General features: G+C 36.3%; 1 protein-coding gene across 1 annotated transcript in view; it reads left to right on the forward strand.

Moving 5' to 3' along the window:
• Window positions 1-18,313, forward strand: part of LOC138329424 (leucine-rich repeat and IQ domain-containing protein 1-like) — a 49,662-nt gene that overhangs the window by 7,548 nt on the left and 23,801 nt on the right. The window contains exons 10-16 of the mRNA XM_069276418.1: window positions 13-162; window positions 763-1,476; window positions 1,647-1,736; window positions 2,056-2,194; window positions 2,390-2,542; window positions 15,617-15,767; window positions 16,156-16,349. Of these exons, the coding sequence (XP_069132519.1) occupies window positions 13-162; window positions 763-1,476; window positions 1,647-1,736; window positions 2,056-2,194; window positions 2,390-2,542; window positions 15,617-15,767; window positions 16,156-16,349 (1,591 nt within the window). The remainder of the gene's footprint in view (window positions 1-12; window positions 163-762; window positions 1,477-1,646; window positions 1,737-2,055; window positions 2,195-2,389; window positions 2,543-15,616; window positions 15,768-16,155; window positions 16,350-18,313) is intronic.

Consider the following 18,313-nt stretch of genomic DNA (forward strand, 5'->3'; position numbering starts at 1 on the left):
TATTCACTTCAGTGTTAGAAAAGATAACAAAGCTGTTAAAGAAATCCTAGAAGAAAAAGCTGAAGTTCGGAAAAAGGAACAAGAGAAAGAAAAAATAAGGAAAGCAGAAGAGATGATTCAACAGCGTAGAGAGATAATGGAAAAAGAAGAAGAAACAAAAAGGTATATACTTCTTAAAGATGCTCCACCACTGACAAATGGTATTTTTTCACCATAAAAAACAGGAGCAGACGATTTAGTATTTTTCTTCAGTTACAAAAGTTACTTACTTTACACCATTACCACCATTGAAAAGTTTGAGCTTCTAATTTTACTTCAAGTTAAAAATATGAAAAATAATTAATTGCATCCCGAAAAAATTCTGTTGCACTATATCCTATATGGAATGAAGTAATGATTGCGCATGCACCAAAGGCGAAATAATTATTTTATGTTATTTTTTGTGTTAACTAGGCATATATATACATGATTAAACACCAATTATTGTTCAAATGATGAATATCATTTATGCTCTGTCGACGATGGAGCATCTTTAACAAAAACTTAAAACACAATGTTTAAACATTGAAATACAATTTTATATTTTTGTCCTTTTTTGGAGAGAAATAGAGATTCGTAAAGTATTTACCAGATGTTTACTATCTAAAATAGACATCAACATGACAGTAACAAATATATTGAAGAGAATAAACTCTTAACACTACATCACCTTAATATATCCTCTGTTTCCACATGTCCTATTTCTTTAACTTTTAATTTCAGACTTGAAACTGAAGCAAAAGAAAGGGAAAAGGAAGAGCAAAATCGAAAGAAGGAAGAAGAGGAAAGACAAAAAGAGGAAAAGAAACGACAGAAAGAAGAAGAAAAAAGGAAAAAAGAAGAACAGAAAAAATTAGAAAAAGAAAGAGAATTGGAAGAGAAGAAAAGAAAAAAGGAAGCTGAAGAAAAGAGAAAACAAGAAGAAAAACTGAGAAAAGAAGAAGAGGAAAAAAGGAAATTAGAAGAAAAGTTGAGAAAGGAAGAAGAAAGGAAACGTCTTGAAGCTGAAGAAGAGAGAAAAAAGGAGGAAGCCAGGAAATTAGAAGAACTCAAAAGGCTTGAGGAAGAAAAAGAAAAAGAAAGAAAGCAACTGGAACAAAGAAAAAAGGAAGAGGAAGAAAGGCTTGAAATAGAGAGAAAACAGAAAGAGGAAGAAGAGAAAAAGAAGGAAGAGGAGAGAAAAAGGAAAGAGGAAGAAGAGAGAGAAGAGGAATACACAAGAAAAAGGAAAGAGGAGGAAGAGAAAAAGCTAAGAGAAGTAGAGGAGCAAAAAAATAACCAGGAAAAGCAAAAGCAGGAAATGGGAAGTTCAAAAGTGAATGGTGAAGTCGCTTCTCCAAGAAGTAGTAGGAGGGAGGGAGGAATTAGTAGTCGATCCAGTAAACACAGCATCCACAATTCACTGAACCAGTCTACTGATCAGGAGGAGAAGAAAAGGTAAAGACCTTGATGTATCTGTTTGTTGGTGGTAGCATATGAAAAATTGATTTATACCTATGTATTCGAATGTATGAGTTATCAGTTATGCCAAGTTCTGAAATTAACTTTTCAAAGTTGTAAGTAGTTTAAAAAGTTTGTAATAATTTATTTGTTGTCTGTTTACACAGGAAAGGTGATCAGCGAGCAATGATGTTAGGTCTGCCTGACAGAGCGGAGATTCGGAGGCTGGAGTGGATCAAGACATGTATTCCTTGGAGGTAATTACCGGAAACAAGTTATACACCAAGAAAATCACATCCACAAGTGTTCCTTACTGTTTTTATGCTCATTTGTTTTTTCATAATGGACAAAGTGTCTGAATGTTGATAATCAGTGGTAACAAACGTCATGAATATTTCACAAGTGATTTATAAGACTCCATGATTTTTTCTTGATTATCTTTTATTGTATCAGTTTGTTTGCTAATTTACAACTCTATTCTATTTACTCTATAATTTTAGTAAAAACAAATTATCAGGTAAATTACATCTTTTATGGTTGCTTTAAACATAATTTCTGTGATGTTTTTAATTACAGTAAAGTAAGTAACGAGCCTTGGAAGCTGAAGACAACTACCACTAAGAAGCCATCCAGGCGACCGTCCTCAGCCAAAAAGTTAGAACCGCTCGACAAGTTTATAATAACCTCAGCTGCTCAGGTGGACACACTCCGACAGGTAAAGCAAAGAGTATTGTATCTTACTAGGCATGCATTTTCTCCACTTTGCTCAATCACCAAAATTTGCCATGTTCATAAGGACCATTAATAGAAGATTGATAATGAAAATTGAAGAATATGAACGTGAGGTTCTAACTATTAAAAACAAAAGATTTTTCTTGGTGATATTTTGAGTATTTGTTTTTGTTACTAGGTGACCACTGTCCAGTTGCAGGATCTCCCTGGGTGTGACCTATCCACTCTTGGTCAGTGTTGGGGTCTGAAATACCTTTCTATGACCAACTGTAACCTGGTGGCTGTAGACGGACTACAGTCCTGTAAACAGTTACAGCTTGTTTACTTCAAGGTAAGGTTCACCAGTCAGTCATATAGCTACGGCTTGTTTACTTCAAGGTATGGTACACCAGTCAGTCATATAACTATGGCTTGTTTACTTCAAGGTTTGGTACACCAGTCAGTCATATAACTACAGCTTGTTTACTTCAAGGTATGGTACACCAGTCAGTCATATAACTACAGCTTGTTTACTTCAAGGTTTGGTACACCAGTCAATCATATAGCTACGGCTTGTTTACTTCAAGGTATGGTACACCAGTCAGTCATATAACTATGGCTTGTTTACTTCAAGGTTTGGTACACCAGTCAGTCATATAGCTACGGCTTGTTTACTTCAAGGTATGGTACACCAGTCAGTCATATAGCTAAGGCTTGTTTACTTCAAGGTATGGTTCACCAGTCAGTCATATAGCTAAGGCTTGTTTACTTCAAGGTATGGTACACCAGTCAGTCATATAGCTACGGCTTGTTTACTTCAAGGTATGGTACACCAGTCAGTCATATAGCTACGGCTTGTTTACTTCATGTTATGGTACACTAGTCAGTCATATAGCTAAGGCTTGTTTTCTTCAAGGTATGGTACACCAGTCAGTCATATAGCTACAACTTGTTTACTTCAAGGTATGGTACACCAGTTATTACTTGTTTACTTCAAGGTATGGTACACCAGTCAGTCATATAACTATGGCTTGTTTACTTCAAAGTTTGGAACACCAGTCAGTCATATAGCTACGACTTGTTTACTTCAAGGTATGGTACACCAGTCAGTCATATAGCTAAGGCTTGTTTTCTTCAAGGTATGGTACACCAGTCAGTCATATAGCTACGGCTTGTTTACTTCAAGGTATGGTACACCAGTCAGTCATATAGCTACGGCTTGTTTACTTCAAGGTATGGTACACCAGTCAGTCATCTATACCAGTCTACGGCTTGTTTACTTCAAGGTATGGTACACTCAGTCATATACTACTTGTTTACTTCAAGGTCAGTCATATAGCTACAGCTTGTTTACTTCAAGTATCAAGTATGGTACACCAGTCAGTCATATAGCTACGGCTTGTTTACTTCAAGGTATGGTACACCAGTCAGTCATATAACTACAGCTTGTTTACTTCAAGGTATGGTACACCAGTCAGTCATATAGCTACGGCTTGTTTACTTCAAGGTATGGTACACCAGTCAGTCATATAGCTACGGCTTGTTTACTTCAAGGTATGGTACACCAGTCAGTCATATAGCTACAGCTTGTTTACTTCAAGGTATGGACACCAGTCAGTCATAAGCTAGCTTGTTTACTTCAAGGTATGGAGCTATACGGCTTGTTTACTTCAAGGTATGGTACACCAGTCAGTCATATCAGCTCACTTGTTTACTTCAAGGTATGGTACACCAGTACGGCTTGTTTACTTCAAGGTTGGTACACCAGTCAGTCATATAGTAGCTTGTTTACTTCAAGGTATGGTACACCAGTCAGTCATATAGCTACGACTTGTTTACTTCAAGGTATGGTACACCAGTCAGTCATATACTTTGTTTACTTCAAGGTATGGTACACCAGTCAGTCATATAGCTACAGCTTGTTTACTTCAAGGTATGGTACACCAGTCAGTCATATAGCTACGACTTGTTTACTTCAAGGTATGGTACACCAGTCAGTCATATAGCTAAAGCTTGTTTACTTCAAGGTATGGTACACCAGTCAGTCATATAGCTACGGCTTGTTTACTTCAAGGTACCGTACACCAGTCAGTCATATAGCTACAACTTGTTTACTTCAAGGTATGGTACACGTCAGTCAGTCATATAACTACAGCTTGTTTACTTCAAGGTATGGTACACCAGTCAGTCATATAGCTACAACTTGTTTACTTCAAGGTATGGTACACCAGTCAGTCATATAGCTACAACTTGTTTACTTCAAGGTACCGTACACCAGTCAGTCATATAGCTACAACTTGTTTACTTCAAGGTATGGTACACCAGTCAATCATATAACTACAGCTTGTTTACTTCAAGGTATGGTACACCAGTCAGTCATATAGCTACGGCTTGTTTACTTCAAGGTATGGTACACCAGTCAGTCATATAACTACAGCTAGTTTACTTCAAGGTATGGTACACCATCAGTCATATAGCTACAGCTAGTTTACTTCAAGGTATGGTACACACCTCAGTACCAGTGGCAGTCATAGAGCTACGGCTTGTTTACTTCAAGGTATGGTACACCAGTCAGTCATATAGCTACGGCTTGTTTATTTCAAGGTATGGTACACCAGTCAGTCATATAGCTACGACTTGTTTACTTCAAGGTATGGTACACCAGTCAGTCATATAGCTACAGCTTGTTTACTTCAAGGTATGGTACACCAGTCAGTCATATAGCTACGACTTGTTTACTTCAAGGTATGGTACACCAGTCAGTCATATAGGTAAAGCTTGTTTACTTCAAGGTATGGTACACCAGTCAGTCATATAGCTACGGCTTGTTTACTTCAAGGTACCGTACACCAGTCAGTCATATAGCTACAACTTGTTTACTTCAAGGTATGGTACACCAGTCAGTCATATAACTACAGCTTGTTTACTTCAAGGTATGGTACACCAGTCAGTCATATAGCTACAACTTGTTTACTTCAAGGTATGGTACACCAGTCAGTCATATAGCTACAACTTGTTTACTTCAAGGTACCGTACACCAGTCAGTCATATAGCTACAACTTGTTTACTTCAAGGTATGGTACACCAGTCAATCATATAACTACAGCTTGTTTACTTCAAGGTATGGTACACCAGTCAGTCATATAGCTACGGCTTGTTTACTTCAAGGTATGGTACACCAGTCAGTCATATAGCTACGGCTTGTTTACTTCAAGGTATGGTACACCAGTCAGTCATATAGCTACGGCTTGTTTACTTCAAGGTATGGTACACCAGTCAGTCATATAGCTACGGCTTGTTTACTTCAAGGTATGGTACACCAGTCAGTCATATAGCTATGGCTTGTTTACTTCAAGGTATGGTACACCAGTCAGTCATATAGCTAAGGCTTGTTTACTTCTAGGTATGGTACACCAGTCAGTCATATAACTACAGCTTGTTTACTTCAAAGTATTGAACACCAGTCAGTCATATAGCTATGGCTTGTTTACTTCAAGGTATGGTACACCAGTCAGTCATATAGCTATGGCTTGTTTACTTCAAGGTATGGTACACCAGTCAGTCATATAGCTACAGCTTGTTTACTAGTTGGGCAACACCTTAAGGGGTGTTGCAGATGAAATGAGAGACATAAAGGACCACGATAACTCGTGATAATTCTCCAAAGTATGCGCTATGCATATAAATGTACATGTATACAGTGCAAACGTGTATGGAAACTGAATGAAGAATAACGCACAAGGGATCATGTAACATATCTCTGATCTATTTTGTCTGTATGAAGGAGTGTCGCGAACGGGATATAACTCTTGCTTTTACTCTTAAAAGAGAGCGGTTTCATAAGCTTAGGAAACATATCCAACAATTTAAAGTCATTTTACAATTTTAGTTTATTTGACCCTTGTGACTGTGAAGGTCAAGGTCATTCATTTGATCAAACTCATATTAAGTTGCCCTTCAGCCCAGCATGCTGCAAAATATTACATATACCATGCATATGACTACAGGCCAGCCAATTATTGATAGAGGAGTCATTTGAAGATTTAAGCTCATTTGACACTGTGACCTTAAATCAAGGTCAAGTCCATTTATTTGAACAAACTAGGTATCCTTCCATTTCAGCATGTTACAGGTACTCCCATTTCAAAACTGGCAGTTTGATTCTTTTACGACTTATCCTATTACGACTTATCCTAACCTTCGGAAGATAGTTCGATTCTATTACAACTTACCAATTCTAAATTGGAGGTAGTCCTATTCTTTCACGTCTCATCCTAATCTTCGGAAGTATATTTTAATTTCCTAACAAAAAGCACCTGAATGTACACATGAACACACATTTTTGGTGAATTATGTATTTACCTGTTAAGATAAGATGCATTATTTTGTCTTTAGGTTACTTTCCCTAATAAAAGTAGCACCAAAATGGCTATTTATTGTTTTGTATTCCTATGAAAATCTGCCTTGGGTATTATGGGTCTACCAAATTATTTTTCATCAATTCTATACATTTATGGACCCTTCGACAGTGTGATATGAAGGTTTATTTTTGAGGAATATGACATCTAAGGGTAAATAAACCTTCATATCACACTGTCTCCGGGAACAAAAAAATTATTATACAGAAAATCTGCTAGGGGGGGGGGGGGGTGTACATGTGTTGTGTTAAGAATTTCCGTGTTTAAGTGTGCGGTTATAATAAACTTTGGTAATGAAAGCACACCCTTTCAAAGTCAGTTTTCAGTAGTAATGGAAAAATTCATTGTTTTTAATTTTAATACCTTTTCTTATTAGGATAGGACCAACTTCACATTACTTTTACAGTACATACTGTTTAATGAAGAATGTTTTTTTTGCTATGTTATAGCATTTTCAAGTTCAGTAATTAAAACATAGAAATGTTGAAAGTTAAAATCATGTCATTATACAACTTATTGGTTTCAAAGAGTTTTACCTGCATCATAAGTACTATATAATGTTATTAATGTAACGAATTAGAAAGAATACTTGTAAAAATGTTCAGTCAGCGAAGGGATATAAATACAGTTGTGTTTTTCCAAAGAATCTGTCAGTAGGGGGAGATAACTCCATAAAGCAGGATATTTTGGGCACCATGCAGACATTACTTAATCTTGAAAACTTTATTCAGTCTGATTTTTGCCTTAAGCATATAGCTAAATGAGTTTAAAAAAAAAGATGTAAAAAAACAAATCATTTTAAAAAATCCAGATTCTAATTTATAAATAATGACATGATACCCAGTATAAGATTTGGAAATTGTATATGACATCACAAGTTTTGTATTCTTACATGTATCCTGGAAATATGCATGTTCATGAATAATCATGTAAAAAGCTCTGCTACCCCCATTTTATCGAAAAGACACTGTTTTTCCTCATATAAGTAAGAAATTGGTAACAATAGACAATATCGTCCTTGTAAAACACTAAATACCTTACAAATACATACATTTTAGAGAACAAGAATCACTTGAATTTCATGTTCATGATTAATTTTGTTTTCTGTCCTTTCATCAGTATTAGTCACTTATTAAGACGCGCTGGTTATTTAGAAGGTGAAAATGATGGAGTAGCTTGTTTTGGGATGTGGACAGTGTTTTCCTAGTGGTAAGATGTCTCAACATATTTAGCATAAGCCCTCTACCTTTGGCTTATGAGTTTGAATCCCATGTGGGGTAGATTCCAGGTACTGACTGCTGGTCAGTGGGTTTTCTCCGGGTACTCTGGCTTTCCTCTCTTCTGATATTTAATTTAAATAATGGCATGACATAAACGGTTTTTAAATGTCTTGTATATAATTATCATATAATAGTAAGAGCCACAGTGGCCAAGTGGTTAAGATGTCCCGACATATTACCACAACTCAAGCCAGACTCACCTCTGGGTCACTCTTGTCACTCGACTGGTTTTTCTCCGGATACTCCGGCTTTCCTCAACCAACAAACCACACATCCTTACATGACCCCTGGCTGATAATAGGACGTTAAACTAATAAAAACCCACTGATTTATAGGTCTCGGCTAACCCTATTCTATATAAAAAAAAAAATTCCCATATAAATAAGAAAATGGTAAAAATAGACAATATCAATCTTGATAAACAAGAAATCTATTAGAATAGTACATGCATTTCTATATTTTGGCTATTTTTTTAATTGTGTTTTAGCATTATTTATGCTAGAAAATATACCTAGAAATGAACAAATAGTAAATTGCCTCCCTTTATTAAATCCCAGTGAAAAAATATTCTGCGAACATGTAAAGAATGAAGTAATTAAAAAAAAAAGTTTCAAAAGCAAATAATATTTTTATTCGTGTAATACCTTAACCGATATGACTTATTAATTTTTTAAATGTATCTGTATAATGAGATATATATATATATATATATATATAAATAAAAAAGAACAATGTCCATGTGATGGTTTCCATATACATAAAAAAACACAACTATAAAACAGTTTTTTCTCCCTAGCGCTTTCTCGGCTCATGCCGGTCTTCAGGGGTTTGAATTCTTTTATTTGTAAAACATGACGTCATAGTACAATGACGTCATAGTAAGATTACGTCATGACATGGTACATAAAGATATTGTGAATGGTTCTGGAAGAAAATAACAAAAACATGAGGACGAAATAAAAACTAATATGAAGTTCCTTTGTCCCGTTCTGAATTTAGCACAGGTTTCATAAGTTGAATGAAATACATTTCTTTATTTTCTCTTTTTAAAAGATCTGAATTGGACATTTGATATATTGGTAAAATAAAAAAATTATCATTAGCACACATATGACAATGTTCGTTTACTGTTAAATATCTGAGATGGTCTGTTTTGGTTTGTTGTCGGTGTAATGTAACTCTCTTTCTCAATTCCATTCCTGTCTGACCAATATAAAAATCTGAGCATTTGCTACAAATAAGTGCGTATATGACATTTTTGGATGTACAATTCATATTAGTTTTAATTTTGAAATTAAAACCATTTTTGAATGTATAATTTTTACACTCTATAATAATATCACATGTTTTGCAACGCTTTTGCATACATTTAGTGACAGAAGTATTTTGCATTTTCGAATCAAATTTTGACGCACATAAAATACGTTTAAGGTTTTTAGGCTGACGCTTGCAATTTATTATTTTCTTGTTAGATAAAATCAATTTCATTCTGTCGCTATTTTTCATGTAATCTTCACAACCTTTTACAATTGGAAAAATATTGTAGTTGTTTGGATTAAAAGTACTGACAAAAGGTATTATATTGCTTTTGGATTCCACTTTATTCGATTTCCTTAAATGAATAGGTCCTTCTTTTTTTGCTCTTTCAACTCCATAATCTATAACTTCTTGCGGATAATGCTGTTTGCGCAGATAAAAAAACTAAGTTCTCTAAGCGTTTAGCTAAAATAGTTTTATCACTTACGATTGTGATTAGACGGGACGCTAAATTAAAGGGGATATTTAGCTTTACATGCCTTGCATGATTTGAATAAAAATCAAGATAGTTATGCGAATCCGTCGGCTTACAATACAAGTCAGTAGTGATTTCACCATTTTTACTATGTACAGATATATCCAAAAACGGTAGTTTTACTGTACTAGAATCCATTGTGTACTGTATATCAGGATGTAGCTTATTAAGTTCTTGAAATAATGTATTTATATCTTTATCTGATTGCCAGATTATAAAACAATCGTCTAAAAATCTGATGAAATTCCTTCTTAAATAATCAGCTTGTTCATTGTCTATTTTCCCGATGTTTGTGTAAAGCATTTCCTCTAGGTAACCAAGAACCAAAGTAGCATACGTAGGGGCAACCTTTGTCCCCATCGCTGTACCTTTACATTGCCGATAATATGAATTATCAAAATAAAACACATTTCTATTCAAAACTATTTTCAAAGCTTCCAAAATAAAGTTTTTACTTACTCGATTGTGAATTAAAGCAGGGTGTTTTTCTAGCCAAAAATTGACTGCTTTTAAACCAAGTTCGGTAGGAATGTTTGTATATAAAATAACCACATCAAACGAAATCAATTTGCTACCTGGTACAACCTTTTTTGGTAACCTTGTTAAAAAGTCAAAATCGTCTTTAACAAAACTCGGTACTGTAGGACAAAGTGGTTTTAAAATGATATCTAAAAAATGACTTAGACGTTGTGTAACGCTATTAGATCCACCGACTATAGGTCTGAATTTTTAAGTCAGTTGGACAATGTATAGTAATAAACTCAGAATTTTGTTCTTTTATAGCATTAGCAATTTGACTGCTTTTATGAATCTTTGGTAAACCATAAAAGTAACTAGTTTTAAATGAAAAATTTGTTAAGTAATCTATTTCCTCTTTAAGAAGTTCACCGCCTTCTCTGTTAACCAAGTTTACAATTTGTTTAAAAGTCATCTCATCCTGTTCAGAATTACATTCGTTATAAAATTCTTTGTTGGATAACATTTCCCTAATCTTTTTAGCATAGTAGTCAGTATCCATGACAACAACAGCGCCACCCTTATCAACCTCCTTAATAATTATTGTCTTGTCTTGTGCTAAATTTTCTTGTGCTTTTCTTAGTTGATAAGACAAATTACTTTTTCTATTTTGTATAGGAAGCGGATGTTTCTTTAGTCTAGATATGGTTTCTTCTAAAACAATATCGTCACATTTAGGTGGATTATAAGTAGACTTATTTCTCACAAGTGGTAAATTTTCTGTGGACTGATCGTAATTGTCAGAAAAATATTTTTCTTCCAATCTAAGTTGTCTACAAAATCGCAAAACATCGCATTCTAATTCTTTCTTATCTGATTTTGGAGTAGGACAAAATTTGAGACCTTTTTTAAGCAAATTAATTTCATGTTCCGTTAAACTGCGCGATGACAAATTGATAACTTTTGGTAGTACCTGTTCAGTCAATGAGTCCTGGTTTTTCCCCCGCCTTTCATTTGATGATGGCGCTTTTCTAAAAAAGAACGTCGCGAAATTCTACCAATATATGTCGTACCATCTGTTGTAACCGGAAGCGACAATGGCGGTGACTTCTCCATTTTTTTCCTTGGTCGAAGGATTCTTTTAGATGCTGGTCTAATCACAATCGTAAGTGATAAAACTATTTTAGCTGAACGCTTAGAGAACTTAGTTTTTTATCTGCGCAAACAGCATTATCCGCAAGAAGTTATAGATTATGGAGTTGAAAGAGCAAAAAAAGAAGGACCTATTCATTTAAGGAAATCGAATAAAGTGGAATCCAAAAGCAATATAATACCTTTTGTCAGTACTTTTAATCCAAACAACTACAATATTTTTCTAATTGTAAAAGGTTGTGAAGATTACATGAAAAATAGCGACAGAATGAAATTGATTTTATCTAACAAGAAAATAATAAATTGCAAGCGTCAACCTAAAAACCTTAAAGCGTATTTTATAAAGTTTTTACTTGATTCGAAAATGCAAAATACTTCTGTCACTAAATGTATGCAAAAGCGTTGCAAAACATGTGATATTATTATAGAGTGTAAAAATTATACATTCAAAAATGGTTTTAATTTCAAAATTAAAACTAATATGAATTGTACATCCAAAAATGTCATATACGCACTTATTTGTAGCAAATGCTCAGATTTTTATATTGGTCAGACAGGAATGGAATTGAGAAAGAGAGTTACATTACACCGACAACAAACCAAAACAGACCATCTCAGATATTTAACAGTAAACGAACATTGTCATATGTGTGCTAATGATAATTTTTTTATTTTACCAATATATCAAATGTCCAATTCAGATCTTTTAAAAAGAGAAAATAAAGAAATGTATTTCATTCAACTTATGAAACCTGTGCTAAATTCAGAACGGGACAAAGGAACTTCATATTAGTTTTTATTTCGTCCTCATGTTTTTGTTATTTTCTTCCAGAACCATTCACAATATCTTTATGTACCATGTCATGACGTAATCTTACTATGACGTCATTGTACTATGACGTCATGTTTTACAAATAAAAGAATTCAAACCCCTGAAGACCGGCATGAGCCGAGAAAGCGCTAGGGAGAAAAAACTGTTTTATAGTTGTGTTTTTTTATGTATATATATATATATATATATATTTTTGTAGATCTATTCCCAAAAGTTATTGTTTAATAATTATAAAATATTCAGTTTGTCCAGGAATTGGCTGGGAGACCGAGACATTTTTTAGACAAACTACTGGGACCCTACCAGTAGTCGTGATTTGGGAAAAAATAATTCTTTGCATCTCATGAAACATATTATTTCCACATAAACAAACCAACACCTTGATGAAGAATTCGTCAGCAGCTTCAGACATTCGTAAATCTGGACACACAGTAGAATATGCACATAATCACGACTACTGGTTGGGTCCCAGTAGAGAACATTTTTAGAATAAATGTAAAAAAAAAAATGTTTAAAAAAATCAATTAAAAAGTCTCTGAAATGCTGAAAACCGAAACTGAAGAGACTGTTGAGTGTTTGATATACAGAACATTTAATTTTTGAAAACTTGTTGTTACTATGCCCCCCTCCCCTAAGTGTACAGTAACTTTAAGGTAATGTAAAAATAGTGCATATGTTAAGCTTAGGCCAACGTGTCATGTAAAACTGCAGTGCACATCTACATGTAACTAACTAATAATGTTCATCATATCCATTGTCAAACTACCAGTTTTCATGTTTGTCTTCTTCTTTAAGCCTAGTTGTCACTATATTTAGTTTACGGCTATATCCCTTGCCTGATATTGTCGCATGGACGTGTCTTTCGCTTTCGCTTTGATCTCATCACGGTACAGCTGATACTCGGTGCTATTTTTAGACTGCAACTGATCAACAAAACATGTCATCTGATAACGGGTACAGTATGGTTTAACTACGCTACTAGTTAAAGTAGGTATCAATTTAATCATACAATTAAAGGGACAATTCGCTCTAAGACTTCATTAAAACTTGCACATATTTCGGAAACAAACCAGTTCTAATGGAAATTAGATTAGTTGGTTTTACTGTGATATGTCAGAAAAGCCCACTGCAGTCAAATGTATGTGAAATGTTCAATCGCCATTACACATAGCCTTGTATGCCGAACCCTGACCCTTGCCTGTGTAGTAAAGCATTTTTTGTCTAGAAATACTCAAATCGCTCTTACAGTTGTGGTAACATTATTAGATGCATGTTCTTGTCTAAAAATAATTTCATCAACTCCTCAGTGGTTATGTATTGCATTTGTTTAACGTGCGTGACTTTGACTCGGGTAAGGGAACAGCGTACATGTTGTATCTGCTTAATCGTGTTGATCAACGATCTGGAATTTCAATGGTATTAATCAAAATACTTAACAATGTTGTGGAATTTGTCGCTATTTCTAGTCATATGTTTCATAAGGACTGTAGAACAATACATTAATGTCATATTTTGCTTCGTGGTTATGTAACGAATTAGCCTTACTGAATTGTCCCTTTAAGCAATATGAGGAGAACATATTAAAACGGCATCTGTCTCAGAATCTGTACAATAGACTGTCAGTTTACATGTACGAGTTGTTTTTAAAAATTAAATTCAATCTATGTAGTGTTGTCTGGCCTAACGCTTGATTCAGTCGCTGTCATGATCAGACTCGGTACATAATAAACAACAGCAACCTCAAATATAAGATAGCGAATAATACTAACATCCGCCGATAGTGATCGCTTTAACAATTAAAATACATAACTATGCCTACTTACCTGATATTGCCGATTGTAACTTGAACAGCGAGGCGGCTTTCAACATCAATCCGAACCGGTTCAAACCGGATACACAAGTGACACAACGTTACCATGCACATTCCTTCTACCAGGTGGCGCTGTCGAATTGCAATCCTTTGTGCGGTTGAACGCCCCAAACAGCACACATTTCCACAATACACGCAAATCCCAAAAAATATTTGGATATCATTGCAAGATTTATAAAACTTTTTGATAAATTTAAGTAATTATATAATGAAATAAACAGATTTTTTCATAAATACGACTCATTTGTGAATGGTCCACTCATTGATCCAGTCGGTCAGAAAAGCTTTGAAGGAAGGAGGCCCACAAGTCCCGAAATATCGTCTGCCGTGGAAATTTACTGAGAACCTGCGAAATACCATCAATTTCCAAGACCGTCTTGTGGTCGTTCTGTATAATATTTCCAAAAACCAAAAATACCATTTTGTTCAGAATTACTTTTACTAATAATGTGTAGAATCTCAGTTTGTCAACTATGAGCATTTGTTCGCTAGGACGAATTAAACAGAAACTAGAGATGAAAATGTTGATTTTTGCCTGTTTGACTGAAAATATTTTACACAAATGAATTTTCGTACAGTCAACATCTATCTCAGTCGATAGATCACGCCCAGATTTACTTAACTGTAAAATATTGTTTAAAAGTATCTGTCAGTTTCCTTATTACTCAACTTGCGGTTATAAGCGTGTTGGTAGGTAAAAGTTGTCGTGTTAACATTCGTTCCGAAGGAACGATAACTCTGTTATCGCACCTTACGTCTCTCATTTCATACTTCAAGGTATGGTACACCAGTCAGTCATATAGCTACAGCTTGTTTACATCAAGGTATGGTACACCAGTCAGTCATATAGCTACGGCTTGTTTACTTCAAGGTATGGTACACCAGTCAGTCATATAGCTAAGGCTTGTTTACTTCAAGGTATGGTACACCAGTCAGTCATATAGCTACGGCTTGTTTACTTCAAGGTATGGTACACCAGTCAGTCATATAGCTAAGGCTTGTTTACTTCAAGGTATGGTACACCAGTCAGTCATATAGCTAAGGCTTGTTTACTTCAAGGTATGGTACACCAGTCAGTCATATAGCTACGGCTTGTTTACTTCAAGGTATGGTACACCAGTCAGTCATATAGCTAAGGCTTGTTTACTTCAAGGTATGGTACACCAGTCAGTCATATAGCTAAGGCTTGTTTACTTCAAGGTATGGTACACCAGTCAGTCATATAGCTAAGGCTTGTTTACTTCAAGGTATGGTACACCAGTCAGTCATATAGCTACAGCCTGTTTAGGTTTTATGTAGAGTCTGCTCCTAATGGTACAAAGTGGTGGCGGAGTGGTCAAGATGTTCCAACAAATTGCCACAAGCCCTCTACCTCTAGGTTTCAAATTTGAATTCCATGTGGGGCAGTTATAAGGTACTGACAGTAGGTTGGTGGTTTTCCTCTGGTACTCCAGCTTTTTATACACCTCCAAAACTGTAAATGGTCCTGGACTGTTACTAGGACATAAACAAACAAAGTGTTTAGTTATCAGGAGATTCATTACATTTGTATGAATGTAACATAGTAAATTGAGAGATAGAAACTTCAAATCTACAAATAGTACAATGTTAATATTTTATTTTCAGCACAACTTTATTGAGTATGTAGACTTGAAGGACCTCGGAAACCTATCCTATGTGAATCTATCTCACAATAAATTAAGTGTCATACATGGACTGGATGGCTGTGGGAATCTGCGCTGGTTAGACCTGTCTCACAACAGACTTACACGGATAGGTAGGTAGAAGTCAGAGTAGTGATTTATCTAGTTGGTAAGAGTATACCAAAGTGGTACATTATGTATTTTGAAATCTAGCTGGTGTTAGGAATAAATATTTATGTGGGCAGGATTTAAGCAAGCATATGACCATCAAACTGCTAAAAAATTATTATAAAAAAATTAAGCATGAATTGAATTTTAAACATATATATAACAAGAAATTTGCTTTTGCCTGTAACATTTAATGGACTAGATCTTCCATGGCTTATTATATATTTGCTGTTGGAGTAGTTTATAATTCTGCAAAAGTTCTATACGTACATACTTTGAATACATGAAATCATTAATTTAATGGATAACATTCTTATTTATTATAGTGACACATGCCACTTTATTTCCCCACAGGTGGTTTGCACTCGTTACGACGTTTACATACGGTTGATCTGTCCAATAACCAGCTGATCAGTACAAGTAGTTTGGGGGACACGCCCACCATCCAGGTGTTAGACATCTCCCATAACCACCTACAGGACTGTCAGGACCTCAATAGGCTGTGTCTCCTCCAGGTCCTCAAACTGTCCTCTAACAATCTTCTTCAGGTATGTATAGGTACATTAACCCCTCCCCCTAGGTCCTCAAACTCTCCTCTAACAATCTTCTTCAGGTATGTATAGGTACACTAACCCCTCCCCCTAGGTCCTCAAACTCTCCTCTAACAACCTTCTTCAGGTATGTATAGGTACACTAACCCCTCCCCCTTACAGGTCCTCAAACTCTCCTCTAACAACCTTCTTCAGGTATGTATAGGTACACTAACCCCCCCCCTAGGTCCTCAAACTCTCCTCTAACAACCTTCTTCAGGTATGTATAGGTACACTAACCCCTCCCCCAGGTCCTCAAACTCTCCTCTAACAACCTACTTCAGGTATGTATAGGTACACTAACCCCTCCCCCTAGGTCCTCAAACTCTCCTCTAACAACCTACTTCAGGTATGTATAGGTACACTAACCCCTCCCCCCCTAGGTCCTCAAACTCTCCTCTAACAACCTTCTTCAGGTATGTATAGGTACACTAACCCCTCCCCCAGGTCCTCAAACTCTCCTCTAACAACCTACTTCAGGTATGTATAGGTACACTAACCCCTCCCCCATGTTTAACAGGTCTTCAAACTCATCCTCTACCAACCTACTTCAGGTATGTATAGGTACACTAACCTCTCCCCCCAGGTCCTCAAACTCTCCTCTAACAACCTTCTTCAGGTATGTATAGGTACACTAACATCTCCCCCCAGGTCCTCAAACTCTCCTCTAACAACCTACTTCAGGTATGTATAGGTACACTAACCCCCATCTCCCCCAGGTCCTCAAACTCTCCTCTAACAACCTTCTTCAGGTATGTATAGGTACACTAACCCCTCCCCTAGGTCCTCAAACTCTCCTCTAACAACCTTCTTCAGGTATGTATAGGTACACTAACCCCTCCCCCTAGGTCCTCAAACTCTCCTCTAACAACCTACTTCAGGTATGTATAGGTACACTAACCTCTCCCCCCAGGTCCTCAAACTCTCCTCTAACAACCTTCTTCAGGTATGTATAGGTACACTAACCCCTCCCTCTAGGTCCTCAAACTCTCCTCTAACAACCTACTTCAGGTATGTATAGGTACACTAACCCCTCCCCCTAGGTCCTCAAACTCTCCTCTAACAACCTACTTCAGGTATGTATAGGTACACTAACCCCTCCCCCTAGGTCCTCAAACTCTCCTCTACCAACCTACTTCAGGTATGTATAGGTACACTAACCTCTCCCCCTAGGTCCTAAAACTCTCCTCTAACAATCTTCTTCAGGTATGTATAGGTACACTAACCCCTCCCCCTAGGTCCTCAAACTCTCCTCTAACAACCTACTTCAGGTATGTATAGGTACACTAACCTCTCCCCCCAGGTCCTCAAACTCTCCTCTAACAACCTTCTTCAGGTATGTATAGGTACACTAACCCCTCCCCCTAGGTCCTCAAACTCTCCTCTAACAACCTTCTTCAGGTATGTATAGGTACACTAACCCCTCCCCCTAGGTCCTCAAACTCTCCTCTAACCAACCTACTTCAGGTATGTATAGGTACACTAACCCCCCCCCCCCTAGGTCCTCAAACTCTCCTCTAACAACCTACTTCAGGTATGTATAGGTACACTAACCCCTCCCCCTAGGTCCTCAAACTCTCCTCTAACAACCTACTTCAGGTATGTATAGGTACACTAACCCCTCCCCCTAGGTCCTCAAACTCTCCTCTACAACCTACTTCAGGTATGTATGTACACTAACCCCTCCCCCTAGGTCCTCAAACTCTCCTCTAACAACCTACTTCAGGTATGTATAGGTACACTAACCCTCCCCTAGGTCCTCAAACTCTCCTCTAACAACCTTACACAGGTATGTATAGGTACACTAACCCCTCCCCCTAGGTCCTCAAACTCTCCTCTACAACCTACTTCAGGTATGTATAGGTACACTAACCCTCCCCCCAGGTCCTCAAACTCTCCTCTAACAACCTACTTCAGGTATG

This window comes from Argopecten irradians, chromosome 8 (assembly GCF_041381155.1).
Source record: "Argopecten irradians isolate NY chromosome 8, Ai_NY, whole genome shotgun sequence".
NCBI lineage: Eukaryota > Metazoa > Mollusca > Bivalvia > Pectinida > Pectinidae > Argopecten > Argopecten irradians.